Source organism: Hypomesus transpacificus, chromosome 2, assembly GCF_021917145.1.
Source record: "Hypomesus transpacificus isolate Combined female chromosome 2, fHypTra1, whole genome shotgun sequence".
Taxonomy (NCBI): domain Eukaryota; kingdom Metazoa; phylum Chordata; class Actinopteri; order Osmeriformes; family Osmeridae; genus Hypomesus; species Hypomesus transpacificus.
Window position 1 is genome coordinate 9,305,639 of NC_061061.1, and position 18,846 is coordinate 9,324,484.

At 42.9% G+C, this 18,846-nt stretch overlaps 2 protein-coding genes across 2 annotated transcripts; one reads left to right on the forward strand and one right to left on the reverse strand.

Annotated features, from left to right (window-relative positions):
* The first annotated feature begins 245 nt into the window (after positions 1-245).
* has2 (hyaluronan synthase 2) lies at positions 246-11,039 on the forward strand. The gene is made up of 4 exons (XM_047043590.1): positions 246-763; positions 6,253-6,879; positions 9,620-9,721; positions 9,942-11,039. Exons 2-4 carry the CDS (start codon positions 6,253-6,255, stop codon positions 10,869-10,871), a joined length of 1,659 nt encoding a protein of 552 aa, XP_046899546.1. The 5' UTR covers positions 246-763; the 3' UTR covers positions 10,872-11,039.
* A 6,058-nt stretch (positions 11,040-17,097) lies between these two features.
* LOC124476265 (free fatty acid receptor 2-like) lies at positions 17,098-18,069 on the reverse strand. The gene has a single exon (XM_047033251.1). The coding sequence runs from the start codon at positions 18,067-18,069 to the stop codon at positions 17,098-17,100; it is 972 nt and encodes a 323-aa protein (XP_046889207.1).
* Positions 18,070-18,846: the final 777 nt, after the last annotated feature.

Here is an 18,846-nt window from a genome sequence, read left to right on the forward strand (position 1 = left end):
CGTAAGACTGCCTGGGCAGCTAAAATCTCCAGGTAACAGTTCATTCTGCAATGACAAAGTTCTCTACAACACTCAGGTTAATTGATTGACCCACGTGTACATCCCTACCCCATCCAGTCTCAGAAGTTTGAATGGGTTTTACACGGGAAACTTTTTTCTGCTCTAGAATTTGCTCCTCCTTGTCCCACTACCTTCCCCCCTTATTAAAACAACTCCAACATCTCTCCCTGCTAAAGACCCTTTGGAAATGTTGTAGCTGCAGGAGGAAGCATAAAGTGCAGGCGTCTGGAAGAAATTAGATGCAGAAAAGGCAGTATAGGCTACAAGTGTGGTTCGGCAGTTTCTGATTTTAACCTGTACGCTTGAAAAACTTGAATTCATGACAACTTTTCTCACCAACACTGACTACTGTTGGATGTCATTTGTCTTTTTCTATTTTATTGTTGACACTGCCAATGTTTACTGACATAATGATTTCAATCATTAGTAAATATCTAAAATGCGGACATTTTACAACTACTTCATTGAAAAAAAGGAGTTAAAGAGACTTGAATGTACTCAAGAGTTAAAAAGAGATTTTGGAAATTGCACAAACTTATTTTTCTGATGAGGACCGAAATAAGAGTCTTCATGAGACTTTCTGCAAAAGTGTACCTTCAAACGTTGAAAATAAGTTTTCTCCAAGTGGAGCGCTGCAAGCGACGCAGGAGCTAACTACATCCATCATAGAGACGGGACGTCAGGACTCCACAGCTGCTTTAAGGTATGCCATCATCATCATGTCAATGACAAAGTTACTTCAATGACCCGTCAGCTGATAGCCTAACTCTCAACTATTCTAACTCTTTTATTTTCAATCCACGTTGGGCAAAGACTGTGCTACTTTTATCATTTCGATTATCATATCAATGAATGAAACTTTTAAAATACGGAATATGTCGGCATTCTAATACCAATACATGGTATTGTCTGTACTTAATACACATTGCATGTGTTAATGCCAAAGTATTGCTGAGCCAGACTGAACTATTGAACATATCTTTGGGACTGAACATCATGCTTTTTACTGTAGCCTAGCCTAACTCTACACCATACTTTATTGAAAGAGACAAAAACTCTCATTCAGTATTGTGTTTGAGGAAATATTAAAATGTATTTACATTTTAGTCTCAATTCAACGTGAACAAGGTCTGTATTATTCGGTAATGTCCATGGGAAAAAAATCTGGATTTCACTTTTTTATAGGCAATACGTGCTCAACAAGGCTCTATTGAGCGCGGACATTGGTCTAGTACGGTCTGCATCTTAACACAGTGAAGATGAAATGTAGCACATTCATAACACGTCATGAGCAGAACGTCATGAGCGCATACAAGGAGCCAATTAGGCGGTAGGCGACTGGGATTGGGTTTGCATTCCTCGCTGTAGGGACGCGCGCTGTTTAATTTCGTTGATCAACCCCTGTTGATCAACAGCTGCAGTGGAGAATAAAAATGAGTAAGCCTACATTCTGTAGGCTAATGTACAGTATTTCCTTTTTCAACCACTACTAGTTGATCCCTAGTGTGCTCTCCCAGGCCTCCCTTGAGTAGGAACATTTGTTGTAGCAGGCTACCTTTATTCACACGTTTTTAAATGTAATTAAAAGACAGGATTTAATTAGGTTCCAAGTTAAAAAGAACCTATGATTAGCATTAGGAATATGTGAGTCACAATTTGTGAAATTTTCTAGAAAGCTGACCAGACAGACAACCTTTAGCTCAGCAAATTGTGAAGTAATAGCATCCAGAGATGTCATTGTGTAGTCGTTGCACTGTTATTTTGTCTTGATGACTATAGTCAATGATAAACCCAGGCTAATGCCTGAAACATCTACAGATCATGGTATTCATGATGTGTATATATATGTATCATATTGTGTGTAGAAGTGTTCTCATGACTCATACTAACATAGACACACAGATAAATGCAGCTTACTTCGAGTAATACAATATAAAGTATAGGTGCCTTGAATTAAATATCTACAGTCTACGTGTACAGTATATTGTAATAGTGTGCACATTTGCATGCAATCAAGAGCTCTGTGGGAGCTTTGGCCAATGAGTTGAGAACAGTTTTCTTGCACAGCTTTTAGCTTTTAGCACAGGAAGCGTTACATGCCTGTTCCTCATTAGGCTGCACAGTCAGGACCGTGCCTGTCGTTTCAACCCCTGGAGGCTGTGAACCAGGAAGTACAGGAACGAATAAAGAGGGAGATGTCAGAGGCGTTATCGTGTCAGGGTAGACCCGGAACTCCTGCTACACCAACTGTCCCATTAAAGTGGCACAGCTTGTGTCACAAGGCATGTGCTATACATTACAGTTGATCCGATACAGTTATGTGCTCTTTGCCTACTGCTAGAAAGCTGAGCCCAGCAAAAGCTTGTTGTCCTATGTGTTTCAGCTGGTTCAAAGTTTGGTGATTTACACTGCAAGGTTTTGGGTTTCAATTCCCACTGGGCGACGTGAACTAACACTGTGTTCGCTTTTTTGTGGATGAAGGCAAGTGTCAAAAAGCATGTGTTATCATGTTATTAAGAGGAAGTGCAGGGGAAGCCAGGAAGCTGCTCAGCTGCAGCTGGTGCTGGCCGACGATGGCCAGACCAGGTGGATGAAGAGGCAGAGGAAGAAGGATGGGATGGAAAGATATAGTATGAGACAGAGATTGGGATTATTTATGATAAGAGCTGGCTAATAGAATACCCAGAAGCCAACAGTGGTGTTGCACCACCTCTGTGACACCCCTGCCAAAATGTCCCTTCTCTCCTTCTCATGATGTGTTCGTACTCCACAAAAGTAAGATCTGGTTGAGGGGTGGATTCAGTAGGACCACTTGAAAGCTGAGGAACTTCATGATTGATATAGAATGCCAATGTTTCTCCAGTCTTCAGAGCGGTGTGTGTTTGGTTTTTACTCTTGGAATGATGTCAGCTAGCCTGCTGAGGACACAATGACCCTGAAACCTCCACAAGGGTTACAGAGGTGGAGAAGTGATAGTGTGTCACTTGAATTTGTCTTTCTATGTACAGATATAACGGCCATATTTTCACAATATCTTAAAAGTAAAGATTGTAATACTGTCATACTGCAAATACTGTTAAAATGTGAGTGCACTTGATTTGATCCACTGCAATGAAGCCAATCAATCAGCCGCAAAGTTTTCAACTGTGCGGCAAATCAAACAGACCTTAATTTATTTGATCTCTATAAACGACCCATGTAGTTTGTCAAATAGTTATGTCAATGGAAATAATGTGTATTTCTTTCATAGAAAGTCAGGATGTCAGAAATTATTTCACCACGAAAGGTAAAAATGCTGTGAGAAATCTTTGGTGACCATTGACTTGGTCAATGTCAAATGAGAATAAACCAAACCAGTATTCCCCTGTTGTAGGAACAGGACCATTAAGTTCTTACCCAATTAACAATATATCGAACATCATGTGGGTTCATGTGTTTATGTGTCCATTTAATAGAGTAAGATACTCACTGAGCCTGTCTCTAAGCAGTAATTCAGTATTTCGTCAGGCTTGAAAAGATTTGAGCACACCACACAAACTGTAAACCAGCAGATGGGTTCTTCATTCCATTCCCCACCTCACTCCCTTTCTCTCTCACCGTGTTTCACCCCCCCCCCCCTCTTCTCTCTCTCTTTCTCTCTCTCTCTTTCTCTCCATCTATACATGTGTGTGTTGGGAAACAGTTAGCTGTAAGGCAGGGACATCCTGCCATTAGTGATGACTGTCAAGAGGGACATCTTCTTTTTACTGTAAATGCTGCTCAGCAAGAAGGAGACTCCCCTTTCACCCACTACTGGAACACATCTCAAGCCCAAGCCTCCCATCTCACTCATTCATGTTTCAGCAATAATCTATTTTACAGATCCACAGTACCATACAGCCCTCTGTCAATAGGGTTAGGCGCTAATACATTAAGGCTACACATGACTTAATCCAAGCCTCATTTCCCTTCAGTCATATCAGGTCAGACTCGATCATAAAGGCCGACATTATAGCCGAGGTACATTGCCTTGTCCGTCCATTCCTCCCCCATTCATCCTCTGAGTGGACTGGAACTGAATCTATAACACCAGGTGTGTGTTACTTTCCGTCACAGCAATGCACCGTGGGACTGATTAACGACATTCATCTCCAAGCGTTGCTCGCCGCGGGATCATAATCGAGCCGACATCAGCGGCGTGCAGCACAGGCGTGGACCTCCCCGTCCTCCGAGCTCTGTTCCATCTCTATGTCTTTGGCCCCGCTTCAGATTTACAGAGTCTGGGTCTCAGTGTTGTATTTCATGTGCCGTCAAAGCTGGGAGAGATTTCCCCACTGAGCATGATTCAACTCTCACGTGCTGAGTCGTCTCTCCCTGCAGCGCTTGCTTTGCTCTCCGTACCCCTGCTGGCTCTCGGCCAGACACAACCACAGAAGAGTTAATGGAATACACATACACGCTGACACCCGGCATAAATATCTGGGGCTCTCTCATGTAACAGCTACCACACATTTAGCAGCTTTTCCCCCCCTTGCATAGAGGGTGTAGAGCAATCCTAATGTGGCTCCATGGCATTATACCCCTCGGTCTAGACAGCCCAGCGGAATCAATGGTTTTCTAGTGTGTGTAGAGGCACGGCGTCAGTTGAGATCACTGAACATTGCTCAGAAGTGGTGTTTTGTTATCTCAGGCAGAGGGGAGGACCCTCCCTGAGCCACAGTGCGTCAGTCAAGGTCAACACACCACGAGGCTCCGGAGACACTGGGACGTGACATCATTTGAAATCTGTTGGTGGGACTGACTTCACAACGTCACTCACAACGTCACTCCCTCCCTCACTCCCTCCCTCACTCCCTCCCTCCCTCCCTCAACCCCCCCCCCCCTCAACCACCCAACAGAAACATACACCCCAACACTGCCTTGCCCTAAGGACTGTAAACGCCTTGTATTCATGTTGCACAGGTCGATGTTTTGTTAAATAGTTCAGTAGGAAAGTAATTGATCTACTTTTTTGATTCATTTGTTGTCTGGCTGACTATAACTAAATAAATCGTTATTTAGCACGTATTTGACTCGTACAGCAACTACTAGCTTGCAGTTGACGTAGTTTAAGGTTCACACTGAGTTAATAGCAGGGTTGTAAAGCAGACTTTGTTGGGACGTGCGTTCCTCCAAGGTTTCAGACATCATCAACTCAGTCTGTGTGATCCAGCTGGCTCTGGAAAGGTCTTGGCAGGTTCAGGGAGCAGGAACCAGGGGTCTTGTAAACGTTGGGGTGACGTTAGGATTCTCACTCACGTGCCACTGATTAAATCGCTTTGATTCTGTATCGAATGAGCCAGTGGTTTTCTTGGTTCCAAAAACCTGGTTGATGTTGAGAGCTGCAGAACCGGAATATACAGTAATATAGTCCGTTTTCTACATTCCTGCAAAGGCACCATCACCTTTAGATATCAGTGTGATAGTAATAATAAGTCTAGGCTCATTGGAGAATGAGAGAACAGGAAAGATCAGCAGAAGGCTGTCCATTGAGTTTGATTTCACAATCATTTGTGTAAAACACTGATTTGCCTGGACATGGAACGACCAAAAGCAAGGATCTGGGACGAGAGGATATTATGTACATGTTTGGCAATGGAGGTCTTGAGGGCCAGACATCACCAGCACCTTCCCCCACACTGTGACAAAGGTTCTTCAGTGAGGAGACCCAGCAAATAAAACCTTTTTTCATTCTTCATGTCTTCCCACGGAGATATAAACAGATGATGTCAGAGGGTGGTGCTCTGCCTGGCCGGGTCTGCCAAGCAGATGGAGGAGCAGCCGCAGTGAAGGGCCTTGGAACAAGTGGTCATAGAGCTCCGTCTGACATTTAACGGAGGGGATTTTGGGATGGGGGAGAGAAGCTGGGATGGTGGGAGGGAGGAGGGGCAGGGGCCTATACTGCTGTCTCAACCTGGTTTTTGTTGTCGTTAACCATGCATCTAGGGCTTGAGTGGAACGTTTGGTTTTCAAATGATGCGTTCCAGTGGTGTGATTTAGCCTGGAAAGTCCTGATGAAAGCATTCCCTACCACTAAACGATGGCTTCCTTTGTTCATCAAGTCCTTTGTCTTGCTTGTCATAATATAACCTCATAGAGAATATGTTAATGCCCTCTTACTGTGTGTCTCCACTGTCAACTCAGGGCTGATTTCTGTTTGTTCTGTCTTCCCAGATGAGATGTGACAAAGTCCTCACGTACCTGAGGGTGTTTGGGACCACGATGTTCGGGATCTCTCTGCTGGTGGGCATCTCAACGGCTTACATCATGGGCTACCAGTTCTTCACCACAGCGCACAACCACGTCTCCTTCGGCCTGTACGGCGCTATCCTGGTCGTCCACCTCTTCATCCAGAGCCTGTTTGCTCTGCTCGAGCACCGCAACATGCGACGCTCGTTGGAAACGCCCATCAAGCTCACCAAGTCCCTGGCGCTGTGCATCGCCGCCTACCAGGAGGACCCCAACTACCTAAGGAAGTGTCTGATCTCGGTCAAGAGGCTCACCTACCCGGGCATCAAGGTCATCATGGTGATCGATGGTAACAATGACGACGATAGCTACATGATGGACATCTTCCGCGACATCATGGGGAGGGACAAGGCGGCCACGTACGTCTGGAGGAGCAACTATCACCACCGCGGGCCGGAGGAGGGAGAGGAGGCCTACGCCGAGAGCCTGCAGCAGGTCTCTCGCTTGGTGCTTGCCAACAAGTGTGTCTGCATCATGCAAAAGTGGGGAGGAAAGAGGGAAGTCATGTACACGGCCTTCAAAGCCCTGGGGAGGAGCGTCGACTATGTGCAGGTAAGACGGAGCATTTGGGGGGCAGGGCTGGGGGGGGGCTTGAGTGATGTAGGGGAGAGAAGAGGGAGTGAGGGGTTGAGGGGGGCGGCTGTGCCCAAGCTAAATATGGGGTTCACAAAGAAGCTTTTGTGCCTATTTTAGAGGCATGGTGGCCATGTGAGTGTGTGTGTGTGTGTGTGTGTGTACTGTATCTGGGGGTAAATCGGGAGGCAACAGTCACTCTGTTCATAGCACAGCACAGCTCAGTGTTACACATTTACATGTTTGCTCTCAGTCAGATTCCTCTAGTTTAGTAGTCCGACTCACAACTAGGTTGGTATGGTATTGGTTATGCACTGTAAACCTAACAAATCGTGAATACTCATGACATTTGTGCAAACTGATCAAACTGATATCAAACTCAATAACAATTCATACAATCCAACAAATGTGTTTTTATTTACCTGTGAAATTGGATGACTTACTAAAGTTTCCCCAAAAGCTTCTCAGGGTTCTAAGTGCACTGCATGTGAATGTTGAAGTATTAATCTAAGACATCACTAATGAAGCCATCATCTGCACTGTACCAAAGGACAAACTAACATGGCTGGAACACGTTAAGCCTCACAGTCTAAACATGCTGAGCACAGAAGCCTGGCAGTGAGTGAATGAGTCTTGTTTTTGAAAGCCAAGACCTGTGCTTCATTTGAGCAGGTAATACCAGTAGTGACAACCCTGTCAGAGAGTCTCTTTCCAACCCGAGAGACTGAGTTGAGCTTGTCATTGAGCTGATCAGTCTGATAGCTAGCTAGTGGCTACCCATACTTCACAGTGTGGTTGTTTTCACCCTGGGGGTTTTCTCCAACCCAATATTATGTTATGTGAAGGATAATGGCCTCAATAAGAATGAAAGGGTAGATATTCTACTCTGCCAGAGTCCTGGTAGACTGTCAGAAAGTCCTGTTGGCAAGTTTAATCAAGATGGCAGTTTTCACAATAACTTGATATGTTCTTTATAATTTACAAACAAATTTTGTAGGCTACATGGACAGTCATAATCAATACTTTTGGTACATTCAGATCCTTCAGTTGTTCTGTAATTCAATCCTTCCAAAAAGTACTAATATAAGTTGCTTTCGAGACAAGGCGTGCCATTAGGATGAACAATTCGCTGTGTCTGTAACTGAGTTAGCAGGAGTGTGTCGCTTGCAATGCCAAAAAATGTGAGTTGAGATCCAGCTAGGGTGACATGCAATGCGATAAAAATGTGTGAAGTTTTTATTGTCTCTAGCTGAAGGAGTCTGTGTAGAAGCATTAAAAACAGCTGTCCTCAAACAACCTGGTTGACTACAAGTAGGGTAAAGTGTTCAATAAAATAGGGACTCGTGTGGTGAGGTCTGTAGTTCAAGACTAGTTCAAAACTAGCTCCCTGAGCAAAAGCAGTTGCTTCAGCTCAGCATGCTAATAAAGTGACCTTCTGGATAAAAACGGATCATCATTAAACCACATTAAACCCATAGCTGATCTGTGGGGCTTTTACTGTCGATCCAACTTTAATAGAACACCTGTTGTTGAATCTGGATTGCCAGTATCATGCGAACATTTAGCATTTTATATAAAGAACTGATTGTGCACCATTTTTGTATTGTCTTTAAGCTGTATCTCATTGCAGCTGCAAATGCTGCTTAATCAGTGTTTTATCACTAAACCATAAAGATTAACTGGGCTTTATATTTTGTTTTCAACATTTCAAGTGTTTGTAAAGGTTTGGTGTTTAGTGGGATTTCAATCATTTATGGTCTGACAGAGAGAACTAACATTATGAAACCAGCCAGAGCTCTTGATGCTGTTCCACCTGAACTAATTCTGAACACATGATGATGTTGGATGCCAGAAAGACACGGGTAACACGAACAATGTGTATTGATTAAATAAACATTACACAAAGTATTTCTAACGTCTGAAACATATTTTTTCGATTCACAAGAGAATCCTAACATACACTAACACATTATGACCAGCAACAAAAGGGCATCTTAAATCATATAGCCACACCACTGCAAGGGTATTTGTATCATACACATGACAATAGACTGTAGCCGTCATTAGAAAAAACACCCAATTCTACCAATTCCTGTCTGGAAGAGGTCTCAAACCTTTCACATAAACCAAGAGGTTTTCACACAAAGGCCCAACTGACCTCACTTGATAGCATAATTTCCAATTTAGGAATAAAAGAACCTTTATAGGAAGTGAGGAGATTTGGATGATATGATTCTGTTGATTCACTTCCAATTTGTTTGGAACATGTTGTCTAGGAAACAAGCAAGTTGCAGTGTTTACACAAATTGACTAATGAAAGGCCAAAGGGTGTTTTCTGCTTTTCATAAACATGACACATTATCGTTGCAGCTGTGTTGATAAGTCTAAAAGGTTTAATGCGTTGGCTTTACCTTTGGTAACATATAATTATGTTAATGTATTGTTCCTGTACATTCTGCCTAATGCTACTAATTCTAAATAGACTAAATTAATATCACCCCAACACTTCAATCAATCACATACATTATTATTGGACATTTTAAATGGTGACTATATATCTGGATTGACCAGTCATAATCTCCATTCCAGAACACTCTAATGGAGCCTTTGTGTCTGTAAGCAGATCTATCGCCCTAGTTTAAAGGCTAAGTTGGATAATGTGGTAGAGTGTGAGATTGTCTGTGGGTTTTACAGGATAGCGTTTCCTGTTTGTTGCCAGGTTTGTGACTCGGACACCATGCTGGACCCCGCATCCTCTGTTGAGATGGTGAAGGTTCTGGAAGAGGACCCCATGGTTGGGGGCGTGGGAGGAGACGTACAGGTACGGTTCGCCAATCGGTTTAATGTTCTGGTGCTCTTACCATAACCCAAGAGGAGTGAATAGAGGAAAGAGAAAGGGGACATGTTTTCTGCTTTGAATGAACAGCGTACACATTCATGCTCTGTGTCAAACCAACTTATTACCCCTACTCCTAAACTGAGGTAAAATGATCTAAATCTATCACAAAGTGTAGAAACATTGTGTTGTCTCCTCCTTACAGATCCTGAACAAGTATGAGTCGTGGATCTCCTTCCTGAGCAGTGTGAGATACTGGATGGCCTTCAACATCGAGCGGGCCTGCCAGTCCTACTTCGGCTGTGTCCAGTGCATCAGCGGGCCCCTGGGGATGTACAGGAACTCCCTCCTCCATGAGTTCATGGAGGACTGGTACAACCAGACCTTTATGGGTAGTCACTGCAGCTTTGGCGATGATCGCCATCTCACCAACCGTGTCCTCAGCCTGGGCTATGCCACTAAGTACACGGCCCGCTCCAAGTGCCTTACGGAGACCCCGATCACCTACTTGCGCTGGCTGAACCAGCAGACACGCTGGAGCAAGTCTTACTTCAGAGAGTGGCTGTATAACGCCATGTGGTTCCACAAGCACCACCTGTGGATGACCTACGAGGCCGTTATCACCGGCTTCTTCCCCTTTTTCCTCATTGCCACGGCGATCCAGCTGTTCTACCAGGGAAGGCTGTGGAACATCCTACTCTTCCTGCTCATCGTACAGGCCGTGGCACTCATCAAATCGTCCTTCGCCAGCTGTCTCCGGGGCAACGTGGTCATGGTGTTCATGTCCTTCTACTCAGTGTTATACATGTCCAGCCTGCTTCCAGCCAAAATGTTCGCCATAGCAACCATAAACAAGGCCGGGTGGGGGACTTCGGGGAGGAAGACAATTGTGGTGAACTTTATCGGGCTTGTGCCCATATCTGTCTGGTTTACCATTCTCTTTTTTGGCCTTATCTACACAGTCGTCCAAGACACCAAAAAACCCTTCCCAGAGTTCGAGAAAATAGTCTTAATCATAGGTGCTATAGTGTATGCCAGCTACTGGGTCATGCTCTTGACATTGTACATAGTGCTGATCAACAAGTGCGGTAAGAGGAAGAAAGAACAGCAGTACGACATGGTGATCGACGTATGATGTGAGCAACAGGACATTCTCGACTGACACTAATCCCTCTCAACGTTTACAAAGTGAAGAATCTCAGAGCGCTCGTTGGCGGAGTCTCGGCGGGTGGCGTGAAGTCACTCGGCCAAGGGAGAGGTATCTGCTGCTGTGTCTGGAACTGGAGTCCTAGAAATGACACTACAATGACACTCCACCTAATGACACTACGTGACATCATGGTTTCTAGACATGGGGTGGACATTAGTTTAATACTTCCTATGCACTTTTGTGTCTCACTCCCGATGTGCAGCAGAATGCTTGACAGAGTCATTTGACAAGACAAAATACCTCAGTGGTTGTGTTTGCATTGTATGAATGGTATACTAGGATGAAGATGCAGTCAAAGAAGATGCACTCTCGTCTTAAATAATTTATAATTCTTTTGTTCTTTTTATATACACCGTTCTTAATAAAAGTCAACGCTGGATTTTGTCGCCTTCTGGCCTTGCTGTAGCAGTTGACTTTATTAATAACATATTGTATTGTGTAATGCATTTTTATATAGACATTTTTATTATATTTTTGTTTAGCCACCAAAGAGTCTCTATTTTCATTCATTTTTATATAAAATGGAAAGGCAATGTGCATTTGACTGTTATGATAATGACTTGTGTATCTGACCAAAAATGTGAAATGAAGAGCTGGGTTTTTTGTCTGCAATGGTAACAAAAAAATGCAATTCTAGGTATAAGTGAGGGATAAGGGGACAAACCTGTGTTTAAATGTGCTTGGATAGAAAACCAGCATATTTATGAAAACATTCTGTGGTTTATAGATGTATGTGCTCAGAATATTATATCTAGACATTTCTTTTACGTAAAGCCTTACTGCATGAGCTCCTGAAGGAAGTTAGTACCGTTTTAATGACCTGCTGCCTTTTAGGAGTCCTACCCTAGCTAATTAGATTCTAATCAAAAAGAGACCTTTGCACAAACATTTTATGAAGCAATTATGCAATACCCCTCTTTGTTCCTGTCCTAAAAAAACATGGATGCAGAAATGTAAAATGAATATCTATCTGAACATCTAGAGTTTACAAACAAATTAGGACCAAGATATATGGCTGAGGATGAGACCAAGTATTGAAGACTGACTTTGTATTATGCCAAACAATCATGGGCAGTGTTATAATTAAGCACTTTTGTGTTTTGTGCCAAATAAAACAAAATGTTTGCTTTACTGTGCTTGTCCCTTATTGATTGTTTCTGAAGCCGTCACACGTTTACTGTAGCTTTGTAGTATTCATGTAGACAAGCCAATGAACACAAGCAGAGCCTACCTAGTATACTGTTGAGTTGCTATTAAACGATGATCTAGAATCAGTATTGTCAGTAGGTTTCTGAACATCAAGCCCTGAGGGAATCCTTCAAATCTGACCCTAGATCTGTTGTTGACCTCAAACACAGACATTTTCCTGGTTTGATGTATCATGATAGTCCACAGTATAGCCTCAGAGCTGGTATATATAGGCTACAGTAGATGGATGTTGCTCATTGGTGTGTTCTGTTTGTATTGTCCATTCAGTAGAAACAGATGAACATGAGAAAAGAGGGCTATTCTCCAGGCTCTGTCAGGGTTGGAGGGTTGTCATGGTAGACATTTTTATTTACTAAACACACCGAGCTCAGTATAAACCAGTGAAATCAGGCGTCTAGACTCATTCCGCAAGGACGTGCAGTTTGAAGCTCTTCAACTCACAAGGCATGGTCCAACTTTAAATCAAGCTAAAGATAGCCAATAAATCACAGCATGGGAACTGCTGCAGCTTGTAAGGTGTGTGCGTGTATGTGTGTGTGTGTGTGGGGGGGGGGGGGGGCGATGGTCCTAGTTTTAACGTTGTGCTCCATCCTTCAAACCCAGCACAGGCAACACAGAACTACGCCTAACTCTCTGTCAGTGTAGATGACATGCTGTAACACCATGCTGTTTAGTCACCTGCTGCTAACTAAACGATGTGGTCCACAGAGAACCAGACTCTAACATGTTCCTTGTCTCAGACCATTTACACACGGGCCTGCAACAGCACAGTACAGTACAGTAGGCATGCACCGCTGTTACCAGACAGTCAAAACCACAGTAATGTTCTCAGTCATGGAAGGAAAGAAAATAATGATTTTTTGTCTCTCACTTGCCATTGATGGATAGATCTTTTTTTTCTCAACATCTTTCTTTTACCTCTGTGTGTGAGACCCCATCGTTGCTGCAGAACGGCACATGTGGGCCGCAGTGCTGCAGCCAAATGTCTTGAGTGCGTCAGCAGCCAACGCCATGGATGCCTCTGCCAGATCCATCACAGCTGAGCTAAGAGCCGACCTATTCCCTCGGCCAGCCGGCTGGGAGCGGGAATATCTTTAACTCCTGTTATGTTTTGCAGTCAAAGGCAGGACGGCATGGTTTCTCCTGACAGACATGGGCTGCTGTCCATGAGATGGTGGTAGCGAGACAGTTAATAGATGCACCATGAGGATATCTACTCTGAATGATGCAACTGTCCTAAGAGGCTTTTAGCTTGGCTGAGTCTGTGGGTTGAATAGCGGAATGGTGTGTTAGAGCAGTCTTTGAGAACACTGTGTGACTACTGTATAGAGAACACCTACTCTAGTCCTGAAGGACAACGTGTCTTCATAGAAACACAATGGCAATGTAGGAATTGGAATATAATATGATTTAAAAGAAAGATGCGTGTGCGTCTGGATTACAACTCATCTTAAATCTCTGTTTAAAGTTCAACTAAAATTAAATGAGTAGTTGCATGCAACCCCTGTATGAAAATATGGAAAAGTTTTGCTTGTTTTCCTTTCTTTTGGGGCATGCTTGTCACTGTCAATTGACTACCACAGTTGTCCCAAATTTAATGTTTTTATTTTGGGTGCATGAAGTGGAGCTCAACCTCAGTTGACCGTGCAAACTAAGGTCAATGATTGTCTGGATGACTGTTTTGCGCAAAAGGAAATATAATTTCATTATCTTTGTCCCAATTCTTTTATTTGTGCCTCTAGACAGGAAACAAACAACATTTATCATGATAAAGAGCAAGAACTCCTGTATGCTTGTATGAGTGTGTTGTGGCCATGTGAAAAAGGTTCCCAGGACCATTGAATGAGTGTGGCAGTAGCCTTATTTTGCATGACCAAACAATAATTAAAACTGGGTTCCTCACCTATATAAATCTGTCCTGTTGGCATAACTCAATAGTCGTTGAACCAAAAATGAATTCTTCCAGTTTGTGGATGACAGGTCTGTGACAGGTCTAGTGTGAAGACCCTTAGAGTGTAGTTCCAAATATGGTTCCAAACCACCTCTACTACACTTGGCCCCAGTAGACTATTGTTTCACAGGGCTGCATTTTGTAATGCTACACTTTTACATTCTCAAACTGAATGGCATGGAGTCTGCACTCAAGATGTGCATCCAGTCAAAGCTTACTTATCTCAAGGGGCTGAGCTCTTGCACCAGTAAACATGTGCATGTGTTTTCTCCTAATGGTCTGATTGTTTGGTCCAGTGGGGATATGTTCAAACAGGACCCACATGGCAAGACCCTTTCCTCTGAGTAATGACTCATCGTTGTCATTAGTGTTAAAAGACACAGGCCATTCATAGGAATAATACAGTTTATACCCTTGGTCATAAACCTGTAAATAGAGGCCAAGACGTCCTTTTATGGGTGACTGACAATGCTGCATACAATCCACACTCGCTCATAGGGGCACGTACAAACACACACGCTATTCCCTAACAGCTGTGGGCTCCATGTGAGACAGCTCACAGAGTTCTGCTGAGGGATGAGATGGAACTATGGCTCCATACAGACTCCAACAGCTGGAGGCCAAGGCCCAGTCAAATACACAGTCAGTCATGAGTGGGAGAAACCCATATGACTCAGGATGACTCAGGTATTACAGTGCTCATATTGTGTTTGAAGGAGAATGCATTGTAAATGATGCCTGTCATTTACACAGCTCTGTTGTTTGATGGGGGAAGTGTTCCGGGGTGAGTAAAATCGACCTGGTCATGGGTGGTCGCCCCCTGATATCTGGAGAACACCAACTCTGGATTATAACAACAGCAGCCATTATTGTGGCTGCAACACGAGGGAGTTTTTAAAAACAATTACACACAGTTAATAGATCTAATTATGTAATTATGGGGTTAGTAGAGGAGAGGAAGAAGAGAATGGAAGCAGACCTAGAAGCAGGGGCGACCACCCGTGACTTTAAACAGAGGAGAGGCCACTGGGAATTGACGTGGCTGCTCTCAGTCCGCTTCCGGGTATACTTGTGGCTGGAAGACGTCAACACGCTTTCACACACTTCACAATGACAGGTCAGTTTGTATGGCACCAAATCAACTCTCAAAGTGCTGTAGGACCGCTGACAGTCAGTCCAGATACTGAAATGGATCAAGGAAGTGCTGCAGAGACTTCCTGGAAGCACTGTTGAAGAGACATCAGCTTACTCATGTTACCACAAGGGATCAAAATGATAAATACATGTATATATATAGCTTGCAGCTTGCAAGCAATTAGCAGGTCTGATTGCCTGGTTGGATGGAAAAGACTATCATATTAAGTCAACATTATGTCAATAGTATGGATGGTACCTGGAACAGGCTATGGAAGATCTTACACATGGGTCTGTTTAAAATACTATATTTCTTCACTGCCAAATATCAAATCAGCAATCACTGATGTTCTACAGAGGAATGAATGGAGGTTGGTAAGTCAATACAAACCATATTGTGATTGTGTTTCATTCATGCACCCCTGCCAAAAGTATTTCCGCAAAATGAGTGTACTACAGCATATAAGACCATTGTGTCAGAGCATAGGCTAATGAAGATATTCAAATCCTAAACATGTGTCTAATAACAGGTTTTTGATCATATGTAAAGACAGTTTATGTTATTGTCTGTACAAACCCTCCAGAAAAGATTTTTGTAGAGTTTCTTTGTTCTTTGCGATTGTATATTGTATTCATTTTGTATGTAATGACAAATACAATACAAAAGACAGGTACAATTGACAGCCAATTCCAAGCACTTTTCAAAAAACCTTTTGTTGTCTGTGATTCATTTAGCACAATCTCATAGGTCTGATCTGAATGGTTATATGCATTGTTATACAGTTGGATCTTTTGCATACCAAAAACACTCAAAACCACCTTAAACCTGTTGGCCCGTAAGTCATTGGTGCAATTGAAGACATTAATTACAAATTCAAATGTATGAAAAGATATGACACTATTAGATTTTTATACATACACAATCTATCAGCAATTGACATTGGAAATGCTTACATTTTAGATCTGATAGTAAAATAATCCCAATTTTTGGGGGATTATTTACAAGATCACATGATTCCTGCATCTATCTGATAAAATGTATACTGACATAGGTTTTCAAAGTCCAATTACAATAGTGCAGAAAAATATGTTAAATACCGTATTTCTTCGATTAAACCCCGCCCTCAAATAAACGCCGCCCTCTAATAAACACCCCACCAAAAAGAAAACATTGTGTAATAAACGCCGCCCTCGATTAAATGATTAAAGAAATCTGAAAACGGTTATTTAATTGTTTAACTTAAAACACAGTATTACACAGTATTACACAAGTAAATCACAAGTGAAATGTAATGTAATCAGAGTTAAAATGTAATTCGCCTTTCATCAACCCCAAGTTTGAGTGCTACAGATCTGTTGCTGCTGGTGAGTGCTTTGTGCACAGATTGCTGTTTGAAAGCTTAAGTGTAAGAAGGTTTGGGCATGCTGCTTCAGATTTCTACACAGGGTAGAACACTTGTATTTGAGACAGTTATAGGCTTTGTGTTTGACCTCCTCATATATTATTTGTTTGTCTATGGCCGCACTGCAGCTACAATTCACTAAATCTCTCTTACTAATTAAACGCGGCCTTGAATAAACGCCGCTCTCGAATAAACGCCGCCCTTGAATAAACGCTGCACCAAAAATGAACATTGTGTAATAAGCGCCACGGCATTTAATAGAAGAAATACGGTACTTAACAACCTGCAACAATATTCCACAGGTGGTTGAGGTCTATGTACAAAGCATCTCTCTAAAAGTCCAAAACAAATTGCTGAATAATTTGTATACAGCAGAATTAATAACAATCAACAACTGTTTTAAATTATTATGTACTTTGCATTCACACAGTGTCTCATTAGTCATCAAAAATACTTAAGAACCCTCAGGTTTGTTATCAAGATCCTGCCTACGCACACCAGCCCTGAAATTCTCCAGACAATGCCTGAGCATGCTCCTCACATCAGAGGAAGAGAGAAAAAATATGATGGGGTCCAGACAAGCATTGAAGGTGCTCAGCAGGGTGGCCTTGACCCGCCATGGTGGACTCATCTTCCACCAAAACCCATATATGTGGGACATGTTATAGGGCCCAAAACATAGGGTGAAAACCAGGAGGGTGCCCAACGCCAGGCCGATGGCACGGAGTCGCCGACGCCGGTTGATGTTGGGCCTCCTTGAGAGGATGTGTATTAAGCTGATGTAGCAAAAACAGCAGATGATGAAGGGGAAGCAGAAAAGGACCAGGAACATCTCCAGGCGCACTGGGAGTAGGATACTGAGCTGCTTGTGGGAGAAGTCTTCATAGCACTTTGTTCGTACCTGGCTGGTGTTGGCGGTGTTGGAGGTGTTGGAGTAGTGCATTACAAAGACCACGCTGCAGTGAGATACAGAGAGGATCCAGAAAGCCACGCTGGCGACCACCGCGTAGATCGTCCGACCTGGCTTTCTGTAAACAGTAGGGTAAGCCACACTCAAGTAGCGCTCCACGCTAATCCCTGTCAGAAATAAGATGCTGGTGTAGATGGTGGTGAAAAACATGAACCCTGTGATGGGACACAGTGGCAGGGGCAGGTTCCATAACTGGTTGTCCATGGCCTCTTTCATCTTAAATGGCAGGAAGGTCAGAAATAAGAGGTCAGACAGGGTGAGGTTCAAGAGTAGAATGTCAATAGGGGCAGGTTTATGGCAAACTTTGTGACAGAAAGTGTAGAATGCCAGGATGTTGGCAGGTATCCCAATGAGGAAGGTGGCAATGTAGACAAACAGGATGACACCACTGGAGAAGTTCTCTGAGTTGTTTGGGCTGACACCACTGGACACCAGGCTGACACCAGGTGTTGTCATTGCTGCGGTCACTTTATGACAATAGAAAGGAGAAAGTTATAGCAGATACAGCAGTTGGCCCTGTCACTACATGAAATCCTTCCTATACAACTCCTAAGAGACGAAATTGTTAAAAGCTAGCAAATGAAGCCAATCAATACTACAACACAAATTGAATCATGGTTATGCAGGATTAAAAACTATTTTTGCAAAGATTTGTGACTTCACGTTCTGAACTAAATAAATATAAATAGAGCAAATCAGTATAAAAGCCTATACATTACTTGAGCTCTGGAGTCATGAGGTAAACCCCAATGGTCGATACTCATGCACAACTAAATTCATCAATATTATTATTATATTACTATTATTATTTGAATTTCAATTGTGATCTGAGAAATATAAGTACCAAAGGCACTGAGAAGAACTGTCATCACCAGCTGCATCACGACCACTGCACTATTTATCTATAATTCCAGGAATCTCTGTGTGTGTGTTTACGACCAATTTCATCACGGACACTGTACACTATAGCTAAAGTAATTTGTATTTACGTTTTATTGATATCTTCATCACCAACTGCATCACATGCACTGTGCACTAGTCTAACTATAATCCCAGAAATCTGTGTGTGTCTATCTGTGTCTGTGGCTCAGTTGTCTTGAGAGCCAGATATTGTATGATGTTGCAAATCTACAGTCATCTTGCTCAAGAGCCAAGGAATTGTAATACAGTTTGTGACATTGTTTGGATTAGATGTTCATGTTAGCAAAAAAGAAATAGGCCCACAAAGTTAAA

Bases quoted from the DNA above. Each gene is read 5' to 3' on its own strand.
- has2 (XM_047043590.1), top strand. From the start codon at position 6,253: ATGAGATGTGACAAAGTCCTCACGTACCTGAGGGTGTTTGGGACCACG. The intron at 6,880-9,619 runs GTAAGACGGAGC...GTTTGTTGCCAG, and splicing joins GGAGCGTCGACTATGTGCAG to GTTTGTGACTCGGACACCAT. The intron at 9,722-9,941 runs GTACGGTTCGCC...TCCTCCTTACAG, and splicing joins GCGTGGGAGGAGACGTACAG to ATCCTGAACAAGTATGAGTC.
- LOC124476265 (XM_047033251.1), bottom strand. From the start codon at position 18,069: ATGACAACACCTGGTGTCAGCCTGGTGTCCAGTGGTGTCAGCCCAAAC.